Below are 12,269 nucleotides of genomic sequence, written 5' to 3' on the forward strand. Positions count from 1 at the left end.
CTCCAGCCCAGGGGCTGCTGCTTTTTTCCAGTGGTTCGAAGGACTCAGCCCTGCTGCGGAGCCTGGTGCCAGCCCAAGGCATCGGCATCACCCACCGCGGGGCTCCGAGAGGGTCCCCACCGGTGCAAGGTGGGCGCTGGGATGGTGTGGATGGAGCTGGGAATCCCCTTGGAAGCGGGCGGCGGGTGCAGCCCCCCATCCCTGCGGGTGATGCTCCAGCAGAGCCAGGGACCAAGCCCGGGGCCGCCTCTGTGTTTGGGGTTCACCCTCTGGCGTTTTCAGGGCTTTCCAGGGATGTTTGGCAAGGGCTCCAGGCTGGCTGGGCACAAAGGGGCGAGGGGGCCACAGCCAAAACCTCCCCCCCCAGGCCAAAGCTGAGCCCACAGTTGCTCCACCACGCTGGTGCCCTGGGGACCCTCACCTTCCCCCAGCCCACCCCAGCCCTGCGTCCCCTCCGTTAACACCGTGGGCTCTTTGCAGAGCAGAGGCGCTTGGCTCCGGCCCCCCCGAGGAAACCCAGCTCCCCGGCCCGCGGGGGCGATGCTGCTGCTCCCCCCACTCGCCAGCCGGCACAAACAGAACCGGAGCCTCCCCGGGGGCCACCGTGCCCTGGGCAACGCGGCCGCCTTTGTCTTGCTTTCTCCTGGCCGTCTCCTGCTCCCTGGCAGGTGATGGGGGTGAAAGCCAGTAATTGCTCTAAGTGCGATCAATAAATCACAGTAATAGAATTACATCTGCTGTTGCCATATTAGGAACCGCTTCTCTGCTCTCTCCTCTCTCCTTTGTTTTGTTTTTAAACCGCCGCAGAGCACTGGAACGAGTTGGGCACCGATGGGGACCCGAGGTGGCTCCGGTGGGGACCCGGCCCTGGGCGCACGTCCCTGAGGGCGCTGGGGGTCAGCCCAAGGGAAGGCGCCAGGTCCCCGGGGAGGTCGTGGGTGTTTTACTCCCCGCCAGCGTGGGCACCCCGCGGCGTGGGGCCAGGCCCCGCTGCCCTGGCGTGGGGCAGCAGCGTGTTTGCCTGCTGCCCTGGGGAGATGGAGCCGCTCCATCCCCTCCTGCACAAGTCCCCGGAGGCCGGGGGTTATTTTCATCTCATTTGCAGCCGGTCTCGGGCTCTGGAGAGTTAGCTTCACGTCAAGGGCTTTCCCCCGGCTGCTTTTAATCATTCCTTAAAGGAAAGTCTCCGTGAATAGAGTCCGGATCGCAGCCTCAGGCGCTCTGTGGGCAGGGGGGAGTCCCGCAGCCTTTTCTCACCCCACCAGCTCCCTCCCAACGTGGTTTCAGCTGGGATGGGGTTGACTTTCTTGCTAGCAGCTGGTGTGGTGCTACGGCTTGGGTTTGGGATGGGAATAGTGTCAGTAAAACACTATTCAGTTGGTTTTGGTTGTCACTAAGCAGTCAAGGCCTTTTCTGCTCCGCACCCCACCAGCGAGCAGGCCGAGGGGGGGTACAAGAACAGCCGCTGATGGCTCCTCCTGTGTCCTGCTGGGTCCCTGCAGCCCGGAGAGCCGTCCCGGGGGAAGCAGAGCCTTGGCCAGCTCTCCTCACAGCCGCTCTGCTCCAGCATCCCCAGCGCTGCTCTCGCCGACCTGCCGTGCTGGGCTGGTTTGGGTTGGGGTACAGTTAATTTTCTTCACAGGAGCTGGTGTGGGGCTGCGCGAGGGATTTGTGCTGGAAACAACGGGGGTGGTACAGGGATGTTTTAGTTATTGCTTCCGCTCCTTACCCTGCCAGTGAGCAGGTTAGAGGGGAACAAGGAGTCAGGAGGGGACACTGCTGGGACAGCTGACTCTGACTGACCAAAGGGACATTCCATGCCATGAAGATGATCCGAGGGCTGGAGCCCCTCTGCTGTGAGGACAGGCTGAGAGAGCTGGGGGGGTTCAGCCTGGAGAAGAGAAGGCTCCGGGGAGACCTTCCAGCCCCTTCCAGTCCCTAAAGGGGGCCTACAGGAGGATGGGGAGGGACTCTGGAGCAGGGAGTGTAATGACAGGACGAGGGGGAACGGTTTCAAACTGAAAGAGGGGAGATTTAGATTGGATATCGGGAAGAAATTGTTTGCTGTGAGGGTGGTGAGCCCCTGGCCCAGGTTGCCCAGAGAAGCTGTGTCTGTCCCATCCCTGGAGGGGTTCAAGGCCAGGTTGGACGGGGCTTGGAGCAGCCTGGGCTGGTGGGAGGTGTCCCTGCCCAGGGCAGGGGGGTGGAACTAGATGGTCTTTAAGGTCCCTTCCCACCCAAACCATTCTGTGATATGACATCACGCTCAGTATATAAAGCTGGGGGAGAAAAAGGAAAGGAGGGAACATTGGGAGCGATGCCTTTTGTCTTGATGAAGCCTGGCTTTCCTGGAGATGGCTGGACATCCACCTGCCGATGGGGAGCAGGGAATGAATCCCTTGTTTTGCTTTGCTGGCGCACGTAGCTTTTGCTCCATCCATTAAACTGCCTTTATCTCAATCCACAAGTTTTTGGGTGGTTTTTTTTTCCCCTCACTTTTACCCTCCCAATTCTCTCGCCCACCCCACCAGAGGGTTGTGACCAAGCACCCGCGTGGTCCTGCTCACCGGCTGGGGTGAAACCACGACATCCCGTCCCCGCAGACCGAGACCCTCCCACCCCACCCGTTTTGCCTAATTAAACTCAGCCTAATTAAACCTCCTCACATCCCCGGCACCGCATTAGAACCATCACCAAGTCCTCTCCAATCCACGAAGGATTAATTAAGGAGACGAGAACGCGTGTGTGCAAGCACCGAGCGGCTCACCGGGGATAGCGGGGGCAGCCGGGCCCGGGGCTGGAGGGGCCCGGCACGGCCGAACGTGCTGTTCGGCCATGCCGGGCCCCTCCAGCCCCGGGCCCGGCTGCACTCTCCCCGCCTCCCCTTAGGCACCAGGCTCGGGGAAAAGGCCAGGATCCTCCCAGGCCACCGGCCTCCACCGGGGCCTAGGCCGGTACCCTGAAGCGGGCGGCTGCACAGGACCAGCGAAGGACCGGAGTATCCCATGATGCTCCGCGCCGCCCCCGGCGGAAGAAGACTCCGCGCGGCGCCGTTCGCCCGCCCCCTTCTCCCCTCTTAACCAATCAGAGGTCAGATCAGCCGGCCAGGAGGAGGAGAGCAGCCAATAGGGAGTGAGGAGCTGGACGCCGGAAGTTCCCGTCAGCGCCGTTGTCCGGGCAACGGGGTGGGGCCTGCGGGCGGGCCGCCCTCCGCCGCCGCCCTCGCCCGGCAGCCCCGGGCCCGGCGCTCCCCCGCCCGGTGCGGGTCCGGGTCCGGGCCCGGGCTCGGTCTGCGCGGCCCGGCCCGGCCCGCCTCAGGGAGGATGGGGCAGCCGCCGAGACCGGCGAACGGCAGCGGCCCGTCGGCGCCATGACCGGCGAGAAGAAGAAGAAGAAGCGGCTCAACCGCAGCGTCCTGCTGGCCAAGAAGATCGTTATCCGGGACGGGGCCGGCGTGAGCGTGGGGACGGCGAGGGGGGAGGCGCGGGAGCGTGCGGGGTGGCAAGCGGGGCCGGGGCTGAGGGCCCCGGGCGGCGGGGGCCCGGGTGGGGCGTGGGGCGGCAGTGGGGTGAGCGGGGCCGGGGCTGTGGCGTGGGGCCGGCGGGGCCGGCGGTCTGGCGGGGCCGGGCCTGGGGTGAGATCTGTCCCCTCAGTCCCCTCTGCCCTTCTCCGGGCTGGCGGGGGCACCTGCTCTTGTCCCGTCCCGGGGCCTGGCCACCGTGCCGGTAGAGCACCCTTGCCCCAGGGCTCCCCTCAGGCTCGAGCCCGCGGCCACCGCTCTCCAGGCGGGCTTCTGGAAGGATTTGCTGGGTGCCGGTGTTTTACTGGTCGTGAGATGTCAATGCTGATGTTTAATATTCGTTTTGAGGGTGACAAACTATCTTCAGATCCCTGTGAAATATTTACTTCCAGGAGAGGAGCTCTTTACTGCGGGGGAAGAGCTGCAGAGGCTCCAGACAGTGCGGGCGACAGCGTCGTGCCTGAACCCAGACAGCTTTGAAGTGGGCGCACCTGAGATTATGATGGTTGTGGGTTCTTTCCCTCTGGGGCTGCTGTCCGGAGGGACAGCAGTTCTGGCCGTGAGGTGCTGCCTGTCCTGCCCCGAAGCAGCAGTGCAGTGGGGTGACTGTGAGCTCCCAGCTCCCCTGAGTTGTTCAGGGAGGCTCAGGCAGTAAGATGGTCGATAAGTGGAAGGAGTAACGCTAAGCTGTGAGCAGGTCAGATCTAGACCTACTCTGTAAAGCAAGATTGGCTGATAATTTTGTTGCCAGTCATGTGGTAGAAATGTTTTAACTGCTTGGGAGGATAGAAAGGGGGATGAGGAGAAGGGGCCGCTCTGTGGAGCGAGGTGGGTAATGATAGCTGTACTCTTAATTACTGGCTTGGGGCTTCTCCCTTTGCTGCAAAACATTATCTCATTTGTGTGCAATAAAACTGAATTGTTTTAATGACCGTTTTCCCCTCCGCTAGGGTGCCTCTGGTGTTGATGCTGTTGATTTCTTTTTTAAGCAGACTTAGCCTGTCTGCGGGAGACAGTTTTAATAGAGTCTGTGAACGCAAACAGTATTTCAGCAGAATAACGTCTCTCGCTGCCTTCTCTTGTATTTCAAATAACTTACAGGTGTATTAGTTATCTGAAATGCAGTATTATTCTGTTAAAACCTGGAAGGATGTGACTGGGTAAAAGATTGCTCTTCCCATGCCACGTTTTTTGAATTCCTGTCCCAGAGAATCTGTCAGTAGCAAGTGCTGGAGGCAGGGTCTTGATACAGATGCATCTTTGGTCTGGTCCATTAAATGATTTCTGTCACAGGAGCACAGTGTATAATTGTTAGTCAGCTGTGAGGAATTAATCTCTTAGCCTGGAAGAAATGCCTGTGGACTTGATGTTTCCTGTACCAAATCCCATATCCCTTTGGATTTGAGATTTGTGCAGCTGATGGAAGTTTTTTTTAACTTCTGGCTACTCTTCAAGCCATTGAAGCCGTCTAAATTGCTGGGATTGCAGACATTTCAGGTGGTTTTATTAAAAATGTATCAGGGCTGGACTGCGCTTCTTGGTGAGTTCATATCATGTGGTTTGCTAATAAAAGAAATGGGTTCTGGTGGAAAAACGTATTGTGCTACTCGGTGTTTGGCCTGTGCGGTTCCCTGATGTAATTCAGCTGAAACTTTTGTGCTTTCCTCCTGTTCCTTGTGATTTGTTTTCCTTGTGAGCTTGTGACTTTGCACGTGTGTTCTGCATGGCAGGGGAAAACCTCCTGGGCTGGCAGTTGAGATTTGGCACTTGGAAAAGGGACAGAACGAGCACTGCCCTGAAAGCGCCACCAGAAACCTTTACAGAAAGAAAGATAAGCAAGGCCTTGAGGTGTGGGGGTTTTTAACGGCTGATCTAAGGACTGTGCCTTTCCCACCGTGCTGGGTAGATGGAGTTGGTGCTGAGGAGTAGAATCGCCTTCCCAAACTCCCAGAGTCTTTTCTGGGATCTTGCATGTACTGCTGTGAAAATATTTAGAAAATTGAGGCATTTCATTTCAAAGTCGTTAAGGTGAGGATTGAAAGGATGGTACGGCCGGCAACGTTTAGAGAAAGTGTAATGGTATCAAAGATATTAGTTCTTGGAGAAGAAAATCGAAAACGGTTAGCTTTGTAGGAGAGGCACGTGTTGGTGGGCCCCGGATGGAGGCGCTGCAGCAGGAGCTCACCTGCACCAGGCAGCAGTGAATCACCCCGGGCCAGAGTTGAGATTTCAGCACCCAACCACACGTCTCGGATCTATCGCAGATCAGGATACGAGTATTGTTTGACTTACGGAGCTCTGTTTTGCAGCGACAGGGGATTGGAGAGCCCAGTGTGTACCATGCCGTGGTGGTCATTTTCCTGGAGTTCTTTGCCTGGGGGCTGCTGACCACGCCGATGCTAACGGTGAGTGAGTCTCCCTGGGGAATAATCCTGGCTCTGGTAGACTAGAGCTCCCCTTGGGCTGGCGAGGGAAGAGATCTGAACATCAGCTTTGCAATTTATTATGGAGTTGGGCAATTATTTTGAAATGTAATGTATGAAGTATGAAATGCAAATCAAAAGATACAGACAGTACAAAAAGGGGAGAGAATAAAAAATTATCTGGTAATATGAAAAAAAAAAAACAGAGGGAAATCAGATGGGGCAGGGATGGAGAAAGGCATGTTTCAGATTATCTTAGCTTTGCCCAAGCTGCTGGAATAATTTATAGACCTGGGAAGCATTAAAGAAAGAGGCTGCCAATGTTGGAGAGAGGAGGTAGAGCTCCTCACGTAGGTACAGCAGTGGCGTTTTCCCTGGTGTGCTCTTCCAGGCATCTGTCTGTCAGGTGCTGGTGGAAATTAATGGAAATTTTGCAAAAGCTGCTAGCTCTGGTTTTTGTTGGCTTTTTTTTTTTTTTCCCCTAGGTGTTACACCAGACTTTTCCTCAGCATACGTTCCTGATGAATGGCCTGATTCATGGAGTCAAAGTAAGGAATATTCCTCCTGGGCTTTCATTGAAATCCGCGATCAGTGCAAGGAGTGGCAAGCCATTATAATCTGTGTCAATTGCTGATGTCAACCAGTATTGGACAGAAAAAGGTTCATATTTCGGTTTGGGGTGCTCATTGGCACAGCTAAAGCAAAATGGAGAAATGACAGAGCATAGAAATTGTGTAGCTGACCTTACTGAGCAGTATTAACTAGGTGCTGCTTGTCAGCATGGGTTTGTGGCTATAACAGCTGTGTGTTTCAGCTGAAAATATTCTAATCATCATGAGATCAGCCCTGTAACTGTATTCTGGAGCGTAACAAAATAAAAAATCAACGACATCTGAACTTATCAACAACAGAATTTGAAACTAAGCGGGCCTCAGTGGGCTCTGCCCAGGCAGAAGCAGGGGAATATGCTGTGGCACGGTGAGTTTGGCTGAGACCAGCATTCCCAGAGCAGAATTGGAGGCAACTGTAGCGAACAACCAGTAGCCATGTGTTCTGACTCAGGAAAGCAGATTGTTAGGCCCTGGCTCGGGCAAGAGGATCTCAAAAAATGGCCCCCAAAAAGGTTTGCCTTGATGTGAGTTGGGCACTCCCATATACACTTAAGGGCTCTTCCCTACCCGTCTTGGGTTGGAAAGACATTGAAAGGCATTGAATAATTTTATTTGTGCTTAATGGCCTTGGCATCTGGTCGGGTCTGTCTTGTCTCCATCTAGAAGAGAAAGCTTTCCCTAGAACTGCGGTGGATGTTAATGTGATGGAGCTGTGCCAACATCTTTTTGGGTACTGGCAGGGCAGCCCCTGCCGCACAGAGGCGCCTGGGGAGAGCACGGCTGCAGGCAGAGCAGTTGCAGAGAACGGGCAGTAATTGGAATATTTAGCAGCACGTAGCCGGTTGAGGATGTGTTGGGGTTTTTCCTCCCTAAAAGGATGAGCAGTTTAACAAACTGTTATGTTTTGGTAATATTGCCTGCTTGTAGAAAATAGGAATGGGTTATCTCCTTGTATTTTTATCTTTAGATGATGCTGTCAAAAGCTCTTGCTATCAACAATCACAATTTGACTGAGGGATTTCTCTCTGTTGTCCTGTCTGTCTTTCTCAGGGTCTGCTTTCTTTTCTAAGTGCCCCCCTGATTGGTGCTCTCTCTGATGTCTGGGGCAGGAAATCCTTCCTCCTCCTCACTGTCTTCTTCACCTGTGCGCCAATTCCCCTTATGAAGATCAGTCCGTGGTGAGTTTACTCTTGTTATAACCGTGGGGTTATGAGGAGAGTGAGGCTGAACGATAGGGGATTTGCGGGTGTTACATCTGAGGATGAGATGGAAGAGTCCGTCCAGTGGAGAAGGATGCTCAGCCTAGAGACTAATTTACTTGTCTGGTTCTACCAGAGGGTTCAGTGTCAGAAGAAAGTCTGTCTTTCCTCTCCTGTTGCCTGTTCTCCTGATAGGTGCGTTATCACTATTAGGGCATGTTGATGTTTCCTTCCTGTGTGGGGAAAAGAAGCGATAAAACTCCGTGGGCCACCAGACTGAAGCTCGGTGTTCTGAGCTCTTTCTGGTGCAATGAAGTAGGATGGACTAGAAGGAAGAATAAGGGAGAGGTTCTAATTCAGCCGCTGCGGGCTACCGTGTGCTCTTACTACTCTAACTACTCTAACTCTGCCTTTGGCAATGCCTGTTTCAGGTGGTATTTTGCTGTCATTTCCATGTCTGGAGTCTTTGCTGTCACCTTTTCTGTGATTTTTGCCTACGTTGCTGATATCACACAGGAGCATGAACGCAGCACGGCGTATGGCTTGGTAAGGGGCTGAATGACTGGCTTGTCTCTTGTAAGAAATATTTGGGGCTCTGCAGGCAGGAGAGGTATAAAATTAGGGTGGGAGACTAATTGACAAGCTTGAGACAGTGTCAGTGAAAAAATGATCTGCACTTCACTAATAATACAGTCTCCTGTTTGTTCTTCTGTTTGTGATTTAGCACCGAGGGAGAGGGCTAATTTTCGTGTGATCTCAATACTGGCTGTGTTGTGGCTTAGCCTTTAAACAAGCCTGGTTTGTGACCTTCTTTGCAGCAGGAAAGGGGCAGAATTGTTAGGTTACCTTTAATTTCCCTTTGCTAGAACTTAGCCTAGATTGCACCGGGAGAACTTGGTGGCCTTTCTGTCTAAGGAATCCCTGTCCACCTGGATTAGCTCCATCAAAGATGGCAAAACCCTTGGGTTACTCTAGAGGAGAAAACAGGCTCTAGGAAGAAGAGGCTGTATTAATGTTTTATGCTTCCAGGTGTCAGCCACGTTTGCTGCTAGTCTGGTCACAAGCCCAGCAATTGGTGCATACCTTTCCCAAGCCTACGGCGATACGTTGGTGGTTGTGCTAGCGTCAGGCGTTGCTTTGCTGGATATTGGTTTCATCCTGCTGGCTGTGCCGGAGTCTCTGCCAGAAGAGATGCGTCCGGTCTCTTGGGGAGCTCCAATCTCTTGGGAACAAGCAGACCCGTTTGCTGTAAGAAAATCTTGTTGCTGTTTTTCTGCATGCTGTTAATGCTTATATTTACTTTAGTTCTGCTAATTTCTCTCAAAAGGGATATTTAATGATATTAACCCATTTTTTAAAAATTCTTCTTTCATTCCTCACCCTCCTTCCCTACAGTCCTTGCGGAAAGTGGGTCAGGATTCTACAGTGCTGCTCATCTGTATCACCGTCTTTCTCTCCTACCTTCCTGAAGCCGGCCAGTACTCCAGCTTTTTCCTCTACCTGCGACAGGTCAGCCTCTGGCGATGAGGGGAGGCTCTGAACGCAGCAAATCCCAGCCTACAAATGTTGTCTTAGTTGCACGTCCTGAGGAAGCTAGCCTCGGCCAATAGCTTAGTAAAGTTGAAGCTATAAGAAACAGGGACTTGTTCTAGCTTTCCTAAAAATGTGGGAGCCTGGCAACCACTCTGTAGGCGTTGCCAGGACCCTTTCTTGGCTTCCTGCTGGTGGTCTGCCTCTCCACCCTGTCCCTGCCGCTCTCGGGCGTTTAAGGTGAGCCCAGTGATTTAAAGCTGTTTTTTCAGCCAGAGAAAAATCTTCCATTTTATTTCCGTGTCGGCAGGGAGGTAGTGGAAGGTACGGCTGATTAATGTCTAAGTAGCTGATAAGCAATGTCAGTAAACATTAGTGACACCGATGGAGTGGCTTTTCTTGTATGGTACAAATCTCTTGCCTGAAAAGTCCCTCTTTGGTGTTTTCACAGGTCATTGGTTTTTCCTCGGAGACTGTGGCAGCTTTTATTGGTGTAGTTGGAATTCTCTCTATACTGGCTCAGGTGAGAAGCAATTTCTGTCATGGCTCTAGCAGTCTGATTATAAGAATGTCCAAAATTTCTGATAATCAGGGCCAGTGAGTTGTTAGAGTCCCTGTGGCCACACAGACATCATCAGACCCCTGCACGGCTACCTGCAGTCCCTCTTTCTTGTCTTTTGAATGCAGCTGTTGTTTGCTGCATAACAAACTGTGGTGAACCGTGGGGTGGCCCCGTGTTACTCTGTAAAACGCCATTGATTGTGCTCTGATTGCCGTGGCCAGGGATGTGCTGGTTTATAACACAATGTTATGAGAGTGGAGGACAGCATGTGCGTGATAGCTTGTCTCACAGCAGCACGAGTTCCCTCGGATTCCCATCCTCTTGTTTCCAGTGCTGTCATCTTTCTTTGCACTTAACTTTGAAAGCACGTGTTTTTCTTTCCAGACAGTAGTGTTGGGAATTCTCATGCGTTCGATAGGAAATAAAAACACCATCCTGTTGGGACTGGGCTTCCAGATCCTGCAGCTTGCCTGGTACGGCTTTGGGTCACAGCCTTGGTAAGAGTTTGTCCCCGTTTGTTTCCCCTCCACGGTGGCTCTGTGGCGGGGGGAGATGCTGCCCTGCCACACTGCTAGTCTGGGCTGGCCCTCGGCAGCCTGTCTCATAACTGCTGCCTCTTTCTCTCCAAGGATGATGTGGGCAGCCGGAGCTGTGGCTGCCATGTCCAGCATCACCTTCCCAGCCATCAGTGCCATGGTGTCTAGGAACGCAGACCCCGACCAACAGGGTGAGTCTCTCGGGGATTTGTCTGACGGGCGAGTTCATCCAGCAGGCGCTTGAGCTGGCGCACGGTCGAGTTCTCAGCATCGGTGGTGGAGGGGTGGGCAGGAACATCTCTGCCAACTGTGGAGCATCGCTTTAGTCATAATAGTATTGACACTCTTGCTTTGGGAGTGAATTCTTAAATTATGGACGTAGGTGTTCAGTGTTGCCTGCCTGAGGTAGAGGAGACTGCTGCTTAATTAGGAGACTGCTGCTTAATTGTTTGCCTGCTTCGTGGTTTGACCCTGAGTCCTCAGACTTGGCTGCCTTAAATTCCAGTTCAGAAATGGTTGCTTGATGTGCCCAAGCGCGATTTATTCTCCAAAGTAGCAAGCCCAGCATTACTGATTTTTTGCAAATCCTGATCCTGAGCGAAGCTAATCGCCAGCTAGCCACTTCGTCTGTAGGGCATCTGTTAATCCAGATCGGAATGTTTCATTCTGTCTTTAAATATGTAAGCATCCTTGAGTAAAACAAGTTTCTTCAGAAAGCTGGAGGCGTATCTTCCTGTCTTCGCTCTGTCCCCAGGTGTGGTGCAGGGGATGATCACTGGAATTCGGGGTCTGTGTAACGGCCTGGGGCCAGCGCTCTATGGCTTTGTCTTCTATCTCTTCCACGTGGAGCTGAATGAAATGGCTGAGGTGGAAACTTTGGGTAAAGCCTCCAAACCCAACATGGCCAACCCTACGGATGAGGTAATCTGTTCAGCTTTGTCGTTCTGTTTGCCGGGCTGCTTCTGTCCTTGCACTTGAGCATTAATCATTCCTCTGTTTCTCCCTACAGAGCAGCATTATCCCAGGGCCTCCGTTCCTGTTTGGGGCTTGTTCAGTCCTGCTGTCGCTCCTGGTGGCCTTGTTCATTCCAGAACACAACCTTGCACTGAGATCAGGCAGCCACAAGAAGCACAGTAACGGAGCGCAGACCCACGCCCACAGCCCGCAGGCCGGAGGAGCGGAAGGCAAGGAGCCGCTGCTGGAGGACAGCAGCGTGTGAGGTTGGGGAGAAGGACCTGGCTTGTGTCTCAACTCCAGAGCAAGGATGGACTCAGCCAGTGGGAGTTCGGGTGGGGGGAAAGAAGAAACGAGGTAACAGACTGTACCACTAACAGCTAATGAGAAGGGACAGAGTTTCCCTTCAAGCCAAATATACCCAGCAGGGGGCAAAAATGGAATTGTATCACCTGGTGCTGACGGAAAGGGGAGATCCTGAACTGCTCCACGGGAAGGGATAGTTCTTTAAAGCAAACCTGCCCTTGTGTGAGAATACTGAACTTCGTGGTGTGACCTGCCAAATACTCAACTCGCCAGTGAAAAATTCAGGAGCTAGCGTTGTTTTTGTTCTGATGTGGACTAACTGAGTTGCCAGCCAGAGTAAAACAAGGCGTCTGTTACGTGCCCCGTCCCCTCGTATAATTGGTACTTGCTACCGGTCCCGTCACAGCCCGGCTGGCTGCCAGTGGCCCTGGGACAGCCCGGACGCTGGCTGCACAGCCTGCGCCGAGACACCGAGGAAAGACTGTGCGTGTTCGAAGAAGCGATAGTGTAGTCACCTGGGAGCGGCTCCTCGCTGCTAGAGGATCTGATGAATTTGTCCATTCTGGCCCAAGTGAAACTTAGACCAAAAAAAATAAAAAGAAATAATCTACTGACTTCATGTTGTGCT

At 53.3% G+C, this 12,269-nt stretch overlaps 1 protein-coding gene across 2 annotated transcripts; it reads left to right on the top strand.

Moving 5' to 3' along the window:
• The first annotated feature begins 3,221 nt into the window (after positions 1-3,221).
• Positions 3,222-11,997, top strand: LOC141734125 (hippocampus abundant transcript 1 protein-like). 2 transcript variants are annotated; one of them, XM_074565448.1, is made up of 12 exons: positions 3,222-3,454; positions 5,830-5,925; positions 6,429-6,491; positions 7,605-7,732; positions 8,185-8,299; positions 8,783-9,001; positions 9,149-9,262; positions 9,735-9,806; positions 10,230-10,342; positions 10,475-10,572; positions 11,136-11,302; positions 11,391-11,997. In XM_074565448.1, the coding sequence occupies exons 1-12, from the start codon at positions 3,371-3,373 to the stop codon at positions 11,598-11,600; spliced, it is 1,479 nt and encodes a 492-aa protein (XP_074421549.1). In that variant the 5' UTR covers positions 3,222-3,370; the 3' UTR covers positions 11,601-11,997. The 2 variants fall into 2 exon arrangements, with proteins under 2 accessions (XP_074421549.1, XP_074421550.1); XM_074565449.1 differs by lacking the exon at positions 9,149-9,262.
• The last annotated feature ends 272 nt before the right edge of the window (positions 11,998-12,269 follow it).

Source organism: Larus michahellis, chromosome 23, assembly GCF_964199755.1.
Source record: "Larus michahellis chromosome 23, bLarMic1.1, whole genome shotgun sequence".
In the NCBI taxonomy this organism is placed as follows: domain Eukaryota; kingdom Metazoa; phylum Chordata; class Aves; order Charadriiformes; family Laridae; genus Larus; species Larus michahellis.

What these genes read in the sequence shown, in the direction of transcription:
- LOC141734125 (XM_074565448.1), top strand. Translation starts at nt 3,371, where the DNA reads ATGACCGGCGAGAAGAAGAAGAAGAAGCGGCTCAACCGCAGCGTCCTG. An exon ending in TTCTCTCTATACTGGCTCAG is followed by an intron (nt 9,807 to 10,229) that starts GTGAGAAGCAAT and finishes TTTTCTTTCCAG; the next exon opens with ACAGTAGTGTTGGGAATTCT. An exon ending in GGCTTTGGGTCACAGCCTTG is followed by an intron (nt 10,343 to 10,474) that starts GTAAGAGTTTGT and finishes TTTCTCTCCAAG; the next exon opens with GATGATGTGGGCAGCCGGAG.